Source organism: Dipodomys merriami, unplaced genomic scaffold (genome assembly GCF_024711535.1).
Source record: "Dipodomys merriami isolate MVZ:Mamm:240054 unplaced genomic scaffold, mDipMer1.0.p SCAF_26, whole genome shotgun sequence".
Classification (NCBI taxonomy): Eukaryota; Metazoa; Chordata; class Mammalia; order Rodentia; family Heteromyidae; genus Dipodomys; species Dipodomys merriami.
The window spans coordinates 15690682-15703469 of record NW_027204048.1 but is presented as its reverse complement, the minus strand read 5'-3'; the positions used below and the strand labels follow the sequence as shown (position 1 = coordinate 15703469).

Here is a 12788-nt window from a genome sequence, read left to right as displayed (position 1 = left end):
CACTTATTATTTTTGCAGTGTTCTATACACGGCATTTGACTTTTTTTCTTGTTGTTATTGGTGGCCATGGGCTTGAACTCAGGGCCTAGGTGCTGTCCCTGAGCTTTTCTGCTCAAGACTAACATTCTACCACTTTGAGCCACAGCTTCACTTCAGCTTTCTAGTGGTTAAGCATCTCACAGACTTTCCAGCGTGGGCTGGCTTCCAACCGCAATCCTTAGATCTCAGCCTGTTGGTTAGGATTGCAAGCATTGAGACACTCACATCCGACTTAGCTTTTGTTATTGAAAAAAAATAAAAATAAAAAACAAGAAATCATGGCACCAGAGCATTTGTGATAGAACACAAAGCTCAGTTATAGAACATAGTGTTCTCTGCCTAACAACAGTCAATCTCCATGCTCCAAAACTTGATTATTCCAAGTACATAGTTACACTGATATTATTAACATTGATTACTTAGAGGGACAAGAGAGTTATTTTTATGAAAACTAAACCAAATGCTTTGCAAACAATCACCCTGCTAAGTAGTGGAACACATTGTTCAGTAGTCTGTGCATAAGCTGATTGCAAAAAAACCTGAGACACAATAAAATTTCTAACTGCTGTAATGCAGATTGCCTCATTGTCTTTAATTTCTCTCTCTATTTCAAAGAAAGGAAGTAGAAACCATAGGCAAAATATTGAATGCTGTATATATAAGATCATCTTCCCAGAAGACATGACTTTAGCTTGTGAGGTTAATTAATAAATATATGGGGGTGTATTAATAATAAATATACAATAATTATCTCATAGGTGATTCTATCTTCTGTTTGTGTTCAAGGCCTTACTAACCCTCAGGAATCCCCCACCACCGGGTCAAGTGAGAGTGTTAGTCACACAGAACAGGGATATGACAGGTAACCATTAGGAGAATCAGGTCAAGAAACTTCACTAAGAATGGTAAATGGACCCACAGAACTATGAGGAGAGTGGAAAATGTACTCACATACTTGGATTTTACTTCCATTTTTAAAGTCAACCAAAAACAGGCTTTCTCACCCCAAACGGGATCTTTTTGTTAAATTTTTTAAAACATAAAACCTGCATGGTCCATATTAAAACTCAAAAAGACATGAGAATGATGGGCCATCTCATAAAATTATAAAAGTCCTCCAAAATATTAAGAAATTCTCTCTGCTGGAAACAGCTGAAGCCGACACAGCAGACAGACTCATCCAGCCAGGGACAGGCAACAGAGCCAGGATGCTTCAGAATACCACAGAATGTTCCACGTGATTGAATGAGAAACTCAGCTGTAATCAGTTGTCCAGAAGAATCAGAGAGTGTGAGGGAAGCCATTTTAGTCTATGTCAGGCTATAACAAAAATGCCGGAAACTGGATGACTTGTGACCAACAGAACTTTATGTGTCACATATCTACAAGCCAGAAGGTTAGTCTGGCCATGCTATATCCTATTTTGGGGTGAAGAGTGATAACTTTGGTTTGCTTTTTCCCCTGCCAGGACCCTTCTGCGTCCCTGAGCACTGATTCTATTCATTAACGGCTCTACTTTCATGACATATTTACTTGTCTGCTGAAGGTGCCGTTACATTTGAAGTTTCGAATTTTAAAATACATATTTTGAGGCAACACAAATATTCAGGACACAGCAGAGGTGACTTTGATTTCACCATACAAGCAGGTGCTGCAAAGAAATTTGACTTTAAAAATTTAGTCACGTGAGTAGAAAGTTAAGCTTCTTTTATCTGGTCAGAGAGACTGAGGCTTGAACGTGTTGTACAATGAGAATAGTTTCCGTTCTGGCAAAAGGCATGAGCTGGACATTTCTGGTTATTACAAGAGCTGGATGAAGTCACATAAAAGAGATGAAAAAAACTATCATTTTTCTTATTTCTCTCTCTTTCCTTCTGTGTGTCACACACACAGACACAGGCACAGGCATACGCACACATACACATACACACAGATACAGGCACACATACAGAAAGAGAAGGAGAGGAAAGGCAAATTAGCTTGTCCCTAAGAAGAAAAAGATGATCAAATATCCTTTGTCAGGCATCCCAAGTTAGAGAATCAGCTGCTTATTGGCTGCCTGAGTAAAATGCATAAAAGTCATTAAAAATATTCAGTTGAGTCTTAAGTGTGCATCTGTAGCTCCTTATTCTCACCAAAGAAGTCTCCTATCAATGTAACTATTCCCAAGAATATATCATTCCATAAAACAGTCTCAAAACCAGGCAATATATCAGAAATATATATAGTGATATATATATATATATATATGCACATATATATTGACTCGACTCAAGGTGTGTCTGGGAAGCAAAATCCCACCTTTCAAGTGAATTAGAACTTAAACAATGAATGATGCATGATGCATAAGGGATACTTAGTAAATATTTGTTAAAATTACGTGGACAGGTGTGGTAACCTGCCTCCCAAGCTGTTGCCTTTGTCTACTCTCAGTAATGCTTGGTTTAAAGAGGCTGTTCTTACATAATTATCCAACAAAATACAATTGAGGAGGATGTGTTCATTCAAAGAACAAGGCTACAAAGCCTCACGCTTTCACTGCTGAGACATCAAATAAGTAGTTTGAATCTATGAACCACTGTGAGACTTGGAGCAGAAGAAAGCAAGAAAACACAGATGTTAGGGACGGCTGGAGGGCCATACTATGTCATGCATATGTCTGCATGTGACACAACAGCTCTTGTGTAAATGTGCAGTTAACTCAAAACACCTTTGTGAAAAAGAAACCACTCCGTTTTCCAAAAAGGAGTGTTGAAAGAGCACAGAAGTTGGTATCTGGATCTTTAAATGAGGTAGAGGACATTGAAATGATTTTGCCTTAAAAGCTATCAGGCTGTTACTTGCCGTCATATTTGACCTCACCATTATTATTAATTATTATTAATTTTTTTGCAAGTAGAATTTTATTTAGAAACTCACACATTCATTAACTTACCTATTGTTTATAGTTGCTTTTAAGCAGACTGGCAGAAATTACAACAGAACTTACCTGGCCCCAAAAGATGAAAATAGTTACTTGTTCTTTCCAGAAAGTTTTCTAATCCCGGCCTTAGAAGAAATAAAACCTTAAATCTAAATGTCTGGGGCTCCGTTTATGGTGCAGAGGGAACACAGAAAAAGATGAGCCCAGGTTTGAGGTTTTGTCTGAGCTGTGTTCGTCTTAGATCTGTGATCATAAGCCAGCTGCTGTGCTTCTTTTAATAATCTATAAAATGAGGGTAGCAATGAAGACCTAAAGAGAAACTGAGGCCTCCACAACTGACGGTGAATTTCTTCACCTGAGTCTCATATTCAAGTTGCTATTGTTAAGCAGAACACTCGAAGAATTTTATCACGTTCCCTTTGTAACTTTTGCTGGCGCTTTAACACAAGAAAGCATTGTACTTAAAAAGGGAGTAATACTGTTAAAAATCTTACTGGCTCTGAAAGTTCCCATCTTCAGGCATTTAAGTGATTGGGGAGCGCTGGTCTAATTCCTTCTTTGTACCATTGTGATTGGCAAATACAGATGACCTCCCCAAACCAGAAGTTACATTTCACAGGAATTTTCCCAGATGACACCGCCATGTTAATCGCTACTTATGGTGGCTGTGTACGGTTGTGTAATCAGTTTCCTAACAGCCCTGAGTTTCTTTTCTTTTATAGCACAAAAAATCAAAACGATTGAGAGTTTCTGAAATCACACCAGCCAACTTCCTCAGCACTGAAGACACTGAACTGTTGCTTTATTTTGTGTTTAAACCGCTTTGAGGGTCAGGTCTAGATAGAGGGTCTCTCTTTCCCAACCCTCACACTAACTTTCTGGGAAATAGATCCATTTTGCTGAGACGTTAGGGTCCTCTCCATTTCTGTTCCTAGTGAGCACCAGTGCCCTTTTACAATCTAATTCTGAAATCTTCTGATTCCAAGTCTGTCAGAGAACAGAACGTTACAAAGTAGCATTAAAAAATAAACAAAAAAAAAAGCATGGAAAGCTAAAACTAAATCATAATAATAACTGGCTTTAGTGGCCAGAACAGCTGCGCCCCTCTCCCTGATCACAGCCTTCGGCTTCGTAAATTAATTCATCTGTAAATAGTGCAGTGGTCTCCAGATGCAACTTCAATGCTTTCGGCTTCTTAAGGATTTAAGTTTAAAGGCAAAGGCTTTCTGCCCTAGGTGTTACAACTAAGTAGTGTCCTTTTCGGGTCTGCCCGAGTCTGTTCATCCAATCATCTTCCGATATGCAAATAAACCTTAGCCCGTGCAGATAAAAAGGAGCAAATAAAGCCAAGTGCTCTATCAGAAACCAATTGCTGAGCCTGTCACCTGTATTCCAGGAGCCGACGCAGAAATGTCCGCAGCAAAACCAGACATACCTGCTCCACTGGACAACGTGAAGTATGAATACACTAAGGTTAGTCTAACTTTGTACGGGCTGCTTTGCCTTGGGTTTGTAAAAAGTCCATCTCTTGTTAAAGCATAAAAAAGGTCAGTTTAGCCAAACTCTGTAAAGAGCCCTTTGTAAATGGAAAAAAAAAAAAAGGCTTATAAACTACAGGTCTAGTGACCTATTCAAATTGGGAATTTAAAATCCCGCCAACTTGTCATACATTCATTTCTTCAGATCTCTCCAAGTGATAGTAAGTCTGTTGTGTGTGAAAGGGTCTTACACTGGAAGTCAGCGGACTTTGCAAAACAGTTCTGTTAACTTTAGTGCAGCCTGCACGTCTGATAAGTCAGCAGAAAGGCATTAGAAGAACTTATTAAAACAGCCAAGCAAGTGGGATATATTGGTTGCCATAAACAGAAACAGAGCATACTTTTCAATATACTTAATAAAAATGACAGAATCAGAGGACTTAAGGCTGAGAATGGAATGAAGACTTTCAAAAAAAACTTCAAATGAACTTGTATTATTTTGCATATTTGCAGAAAGAAAGCATGCTTCGTTTTCCAGTCAATTTGTTGCCATTGGAGTGAATGTGTAATTGTTAACTGATAAATATTTAGAGCAACAAGAACAAGAGACAGTGCCAGATTCAGACTCTGCACTAGGGAGAAACAGAAAATAGAGTCTGCTGGAGTTGCGAGTAACTCTTATTTCAATTATGTGTCTGCTTTCCTCATGCATCCCGGCACTCCAAAACAAGGAAGTCAAATAAAAAGCTATCTAATTCAAACTATTTAAAATTAGCTTTATGGTGTGCATACAGAAAGTAAAGTAATAAACTGAAGGAGTTTAACTCAAGGGAGAGTTATTTTGCTTTTGGAACTAACCAGTGAAAATCCAAGACCATTAAAACTCATGATAAAATATAAGTCTCCAGTATGTGAGATTTATTTCATTACATGTAATTGTGGTTGGTTTTGAAATCCTAATGCCTGTCACATTTTGAAGCACAGTGAATGCTCAGCTCTTTGGCTCTTCTCCTCAGGACAATGCCAGCAGATATAAAGTTGTACTTATATCATAGTTGAAATGCAGCCATGACACATGTTTTGGTATTACTTCTCCAAGTTTTACTAGTGAGAAAATTCCTTGCCAATTAATTGTACTGTGAATGGGAACATGAAAAGTACAGAGAGACCTAGTCTCAAACAATTTTCTTTTGACAATGTCAAAAATATCCCAGGATTCCAGTCTCCTCACTTTCTTATTCCAAGTTTGTCATTTACTGAAATTTTATTTCAAAGTAGGTACACTTAAATACACATAGCTCAGGCAGATAAGAATTATTGATGATTATGACAAGAAGTACATTTTCCTGTGGTTCTACCTGGGAAAACATTCTGGTTAGTTCAGTGCCCCTTCACCCTTTATTAAATTTCATTTTGTAGAATTTTGCAAAGTCATCATTGTAATGCATTTTCAGGAAGCTGTACAATGAAATAGTCTTTTCAGTGAATTACCCTTTAAACCTATAAATAATAGCACTAGACAAAGGAGATGTTCCATAAAATCTAACGTACAACTGAAGAGCTATGGATTCCATAAGACAGAAAGTTGTGTTTTGAGGCTGAAATCTGTTTACTTCAGGCATTGCACAAGACCACTTGTGGCAAAAAGTGACTAATCTAAGTGTTTAAAAAAGGGGGAAAATTTGAAGTACAGGTATTTTCTCTTTGCATGAGCACATTTCTGGATAAAAATCAACAGTTCAATTCAGTGGATTTTGATTGACACATGCATCTTCTATATAAATCCTATCTGTTCTAGTGGAATTTTATTGTTTGTGCTATAGATGACAATCTTGGCGTACTTGGGAATTTACCAGTTATGTATGTTTTTTAAATCTAAGTTGGTGAGCTTTTACAAATGCCTTTGTATTTCCTTTTTAATCATGTACCACTAAAAAATTGTTTGTACTTGCAAAAGGAGTTGGAAAAATAGTGGCTATTAACTAAGCTTTTGTTTACAAACCAAGAAAAGAAAAAATTCATAATATTTAAGGAATTGGTTGTAAACCAGCCTATAAGCATCTGTATTAGCTTTTCTTAATCATTTTAATATCCTTCTTTTTGGTTGCTACAATATATTGGTTATTGGGGCAAGGAAGAGAGAACAGACAAGCAGAATTAAACAACAACAATAAAAATACAGCTAAAGTAGTAGTGCTACATACTTACTCTTCAGCTTAACAGAACAAGCAAAAAACCTCTGTGATGCTTAGCTTCTTTTATGCCTTACTTTCTTCTAAAGTAAGATTATTCTTTTCTTGAGGTAGAGGAAATAAATTAGAACTTCAAAACTGGTTTCTAAACTGATACAAAGCTAGGCATCAGTGACTCATACCTGTAATCTTAGCTACTGAGGAAGCTGAGATTTGAGGATTGTAACTCCAAGACAGCTGGATAGGACACTTATCTCTAGCTAATGACCAAAAAGCTAGAAGTGGAGCTATGACTACCATGATAGACTGCTAGCTTTGAGCAAAAGAGCTCAGGAACAGCACCAGGCCTTGAGCTCAGGCTCTAGAACTGTGCATGTACACACATGCACACGCATGCTCACGCACACATGCACACATCCACACACACACACACAAAATAAATAAAATCCTAAATCCACATTCTCATTCCCCTTCAATCCCCATATTTTCCAACTCATCCTTGGTATTGAGTCTTTCCATGAAGCACTTCTTTGATAGGTATATGAGTTGTTTCCTTTTTAAATAAAATGAGGGTTATCAAGGTACCCAATTTTTTAAGGTGAGTGGAAGTATTTAATGAATCGAATGTTTATAAAGCGCTTGAGTTCACCTGGGGAATGGCTGACTAGCATAAACTGCCCTCAAGCTATTTGGTTTTCTGGGTCCTTTCCAGTTTTTCCAGAGGTGTCGTCTACTGGCCTTTCCTAAATCTGTTTCCCGTAAGTGTTCCTTGCATCTCATTTCCTTCTTCAAGTGTTTTGTCCCTCTCTCTTTCACGGTTATGTCCCATCTGACAAAGACCACACTGGAACCAGATTCCCAGGGTTTCACCAAGATTCCAGGAATCAACAATTTTCTCTTAAAGGATTTGGTAACTTGGTTTTCCATTCTCTTTTTACACAACTTTAAGAAAGCAAAAAAAAAGGACTTTAAGAAAACAAAATGTTTAACGTGGTTATTAAACGGAGATTATGAAACAGTAGAAACTGGTTTGTTGATGCAGAGAAAGATTTGATCAGCTAATGGTATTTCATGCGCACATATGCACACAGGAAATGATAGATAAATTTTACAAGGTTTATTCTGCCAGAGATTGTTGGGTTCTTCACAATCTTCTCAAGTGAGTCTCTCATGTTAACTGCTGAGGAGGTTACAGATAAGGATATTCTCAGGAAGAGAATGGCTAAGTAACTTGCCTAAAGTGACACACATAGTTAGCCTTTGAATGCAAGCAGGGTGAACTCTCATAAACTTAGATTAATGCCACTGTATTGGGACTTCATGGCCCAGTGACAGGCCAACAAAGTAAGTTTACCACCAATTTAGAGGGATAAAAGAAGGTGGAAGGATGATTGAATGAAAAGGGGGAATGGACTGGAGGTATGGCACTAGTGGTAGTCCACCTGCCCAGCAAGCTCAAGGTTCAACCTTCAGTACTGACAAAATAGAGAGGAAGGAAGGAAGGAAGGAAGGAAGGAAGGAAGGAAGGAAGGAAAAAAGGAAGGAAGGAAAGAAGGAAAGAAGGAAAGAAGGAGGGAGGGAGGGAGGGAGGAGGGAGGGAAGAGAGGAGGGAGTGATAAAAGAAAAATATAACTAAATATAACCCTGTGTGAAGGCTATTTTCTTAGAGGATGTGTGGGGGCAGAAGACAAGGAAGTAAGAGAATAATTCCTCATGTAACAGTAACCCCTCTGTGCAGCATCTTTACAATAAAATATTTTTTTTAAAGAAATGGTGTGTAAAAAAACACTGAAATCAAAAGTGCAAAGACTCTTACTTTGGATGTGGGTGTCAGAGAGAAATCCTATTAGTAAGGAATGTCTGGAGTAAGCCTGATGCTTGTGGAGAATGAGATACCCATGTAGCCAGGAAAGAACAAAGATGTAGAGGTAACAGCACATTTTCAAGTCTCTGTGATAGGAACTTGGTACGTTCAAAGAACTGTCACAAGTGTGATATGACTGAAACCAAATGAATAAAGGCTAGAACATGTCAGGTGAGACTAGAGATGTACTCTGGGACACACTGGTGGATGGGGCCTATTTTCAAGGAAGCATGAGTCCTTGAGACAAAATAAGACTTGTGTTCAGGGCAGAGGTGATTGCGCTGTAGTACCGATTTCATTTGAGTAATACTCTTTCATTCTGACTGAAGCAAGATTTTTGTTTGTGGCTTGGAGGTAGATGGGAAAAAATAATCGAGTGTCTGCAAGGTGTAAGAGTTTAACAAAATACTACTGGATTCAATTTCCATCTTTTATACTATTTTAACAATAGGAGCTTAGCCAACAACTTCTGATCTCCTTAAGTTTGAGGTTCCCCATCTGTGAACTAGGAATATTCACAACAGCCTTGAAATGCAGCTGCCTTGAAAATTAACTCACTAGGACATTTGTGGTAGTTTGTGGGAAATACTTTGCACTCAAATATGTGGTCCATTCTTAAGCTTTCTTTGATAAGATGGTGCCTACACTTCTGATGTGATTCAGTTCAGTGTTAGATGAGTTGATATTTATACTCCTTGTCACTGTTCAAAGCTCAGGAATCTGAACTCAGAGAGCATGCCTGACTTAGTAGAGATTACTCAGCATTTTAGATATGAAATCTCTGTGAACTGGATTCTGAACCTTGTCATTTCAGATCTGATACTTTCTAGATAATAGTGCTTTTCCTTAACTCCTTAAAACAATAATACTTAATCTTACTCACAAAAGCTTAATCAGCAGAAATGTCAAAATATACAGTGTATACTTGGAGTTTTCTAGTCCTACTCCATAAGTATTCTCCATATCAGAAGTGTTTGCCTGACTCTTTAAACATAGAGTTCATTTATTAAATCTCTCACTCTTTTCCTCAATGAAAAGACTAGGTGAAAAACATTTCCCAAGACAAGATTACAGGTGTCTCACAACTGTCATCCTAGCTACTCAGGAGGCTAAGATCTGAGGATCATGGTTCAAAGCCAGCCTGGGCAGGAAAGTCTGTGAGACTCTTTATCTCCAATTAACCTTGAGAAAACCAGAGATGAAGCTGTGGCTCACTGTGGTAGAGTACTAGCTTTGAACAAGATTGCTCAGAGACAGCGCCCAGACCCTGAGTTCAACTCCCATAACTGATTTTTTTTTAAAAAAGAAAGAAAAGAATAGAAAAGTGTGGCAAACTCACTGGCAGCACAACCCAAGCTAGAGGTCAGGCCTCTAACATGGCCCAGGTAATACGTAAGATGACAACACAAATCAGCGAGGAAGAAAGCTTACGAGAATGCAGGCATTGATGAACTTAGGACATGTCCTTCCTTGTCTTCCACAGAGGTTATCTGGTTTAAGGTGGTGATATGTACAGACAGTTTGGAGTCTCATGATGAGATTGGGTTGAGGAGATGTACAAGACATTGTCCAGATGTAAGTAGCAACCCAGACAGAGCCATGACCCAAAGAACTCCAACAATGAATCAAAATCTAACCAACAAAATCCTTTAAATAAATACAGTGGACTCCCTGAGGCCCAGGTTTGGTTTCCGCAGTTTCATTTATCTGGGGTTAACTGATATAAGAAAATACTAAAAATAAAAGATTCATAGCGTTTCAATCACCTGCTCTTGGTTGGAGTATGATAAGATCCTGCATCATTTTATGCTGTCCCACCTGGGAAGTGACTCACCTCTTTGTCAGGAGTCCATTCTGTATTCTCTATCATTAGTCACTTCTGCCACCTGGGACACCAGATCGCTGGTCACCGTGGACAAGTAGCCCTTGTTTTACTTAAACGTGGTCACAAAGTGCGAGAGTCATGATGCTGGCAATCTTCCTGGTACAAAAGAAATGTAAGAGTGGGCATTGGTGGCTCACACCTGTAACCCTACCTACTCAGGAGGCTGAGATGTGAGGATCGCAGGTCAAAGTCAGCCCAGGCAGGAGTGTCTGTGAAACCCTATCTCCAATGACCCACCAGAAAACCAGAAGTGGAGCAGCGGCTCAAACTGTTAGAGCATTAACCTTGAGCAGAAAAGCACAGGACAGAGTGCCCAGGCTCTGAATTCAAGCCCCACCACCACCCACAAAAAAAAATAATAACAACAACAACAACAACAACAACAAGGCTAGAAAGGGATTCCCTTAAGTAGACAGTTGAAAATGAAGTGAGGTATTTTAAGAGATAGGTGACATTCATGTAACTGTTATTACAAGGTAGCACTTTAATTGTTCTTCTTCTTCTTCTTCTTCTTCTTCTTCTTCTTCTTCTTCTTATTATTATTATTATTATTATTATTATTATTATTATTATTATTGTGAAAATACCATTCAGAGGGGTTACAATCACATAGGCAAGATAGTGAGTATATTTCTTATCAGCATTGTAGCCTCCTCCTTTGTTTCCCCTTCCATTCCCTTCCCCTCTCCATCCCCCCATCCCCCTACCTCCCTACCACCTCCCCCACTCCCCCACCCCCCACCCCACCAAAGTTGTAGAGTTCGTTTTTTGACTTAACATCTTGTACATCTCATTGTTGCAATGGGTCCACCTGTATCCCTATTTAAACAGTTTGTTTTTTCCCTTCCCCTCCACAAATTATATCAGCATCAAATACAGTGAAAGCAGGGCTTATACCCTGGGGGAGGTATATACAAAGCAATAAAGAAATCATCTTATAAATATGTGGGAAACAATTGCAAGAAAGAAGAAAACATTTGAATCCTTATCTTGGGGTTCATTTTGCCTAACATCAACTTGTCTGACAGTTTCTGTTTGTCTCAGACATATACTAGTTATTGAAAATAAGGGAAACCACGGGACCTCTAAATTTCTTCTTTTGCCTAATTTCTAAATTAAAATTTGTCATACATATATACATATATACACTTACCTATCTATGGGGAAAAGCCTTAGCATCTATAGTATCAGCATAACTTGTGGCTCCAGGCATTCCCTGAAATACTGCTCAACTTTAAGTATATATAGAACCTTCTAGTGTGTCCATAGGCAAAACTCTTTATGACACAGAGTATGTGTGGTCCAGAATCTCTCTACAACAGAGTGATAGTGTGACTTCAGTAAATGCAGTATTGTCTTTCTTTATCCCTGTCTAAAGTGACAAGACTGAAGGAGCTTTTAAACAACAGAAAAGCATAGTCACATATTCATATTATTAAAGTCAGACTATTATTATCAAGCAAAAATGGAGAGAATTAACTTCTTCTCTTCCATTTGAGTCACCGTCTCATTTTACTTATATTCCTGTGACTGCAGTTAAGTATTTTCCTCCCATCTGTTATTTCCGCTTTCATTTCCTTTCGCATTTTTCTACTTTGAGTCTCAGCATTTTTGTTTTGTTGCCTCAGGGTTTGAGTTGGAAGAAGCTGCCAGAGAGTGAACTTTGCTTCTGTTCCATGTTTAACAGCCCATCTGACTGATGTTAGATCCCTCTTATTGTCTACTCGTCCCTCTCTTTCATCTCTTTCTCTCACCCTCTCTCGTTCCCCCTGGTCTCTGGCCCATTGCTGGGTTTCTCAGGCTGAAAAAGGATCTACACATTTTCAACACACATCTCTCCCTACCTATGTCCATCACCAGCCACCAACTCCCCTGGCTGTGATCTTGGCTTTGGGGGTGGGAAATCTATACCCACGGACTGTCATCACCCTTCCTCTTGCTTGGAAAATCATAAAAGAGATGTTTGAGGTCCTGAAAATGTGATCTGTAACAATCTCTCTGCCACTAGCAAAGTACTGGTTTCCCTCCCATGCAAAAGGCCAGAGCAGCTGGCCCCGCGTGAACCAACCCTGCAAAGATAATGTCGGCTTGAGCTGGCAGGGGTCAAGGGCTTGCCACTTCACCCAACAAGGCCCCAGATTCCTGAGCAGCAGATGAGCCTATGAGCATCTTCATTTTGCCCAGTAGTGAAAGCCAGAAATAGTTTTTGAAACAGAAATTTATTAGTTTAGAATCTTAACTTTTATACAAAAAGCATTTAAACAAAAGAACTTTTACTTTGGAAAAGCAATTCTTTCCCCCTCAAAATTAGAACATGGACATGATACTACATACAGGAAACAATGACGGGATCAAAATTGATGTACTACATCTCTTTAAATATGACATATCCAAAATGTAGGCGATA

General features: G+C 38.7%; 1 protein-coding gene and 1 long non-coding RNA gene across 2 annotated transcripts in view; one reads left to right on the top strand and one right to left on the bottom strand.

The window, feature by feature from the left end:
* LOC138837000 (uncharacterized) overlaps positions 1-12788 on the bottom strand; it is a 58563-nt gene that overhangs the window by 39792 nt on the left and 5983 nt on the right. Inside the window, exon 2 of the long non-coding RNA XR_011375138.1 lies at positions 10331-10477. This is a non-coding gene — a long non-coding RNA (uncharacterized lncRNA). The remainder of the gene's footprint in view (positions 1-10330; positions 10478-12788) is intronic.
* Aldh1a1 (aldehyde dehydrogenase 1 family member A1) overlaps positions 4309-12788 on the top strand; it is a 48427-nt gene continuing 39947 nt past the window's right edge. Inside the window, exon 1 of the mRNA XM_070035753.1 lies at positions 4309-4435. Within this exon, the coding sequence (XP_069891854.1) occupies positions 4373-4435 (63 nt within the window). The 5' untranslated portion in view covers positions 4309-4372. The remainder of the gene's footprint in view (positions 4436-12788) is intronic.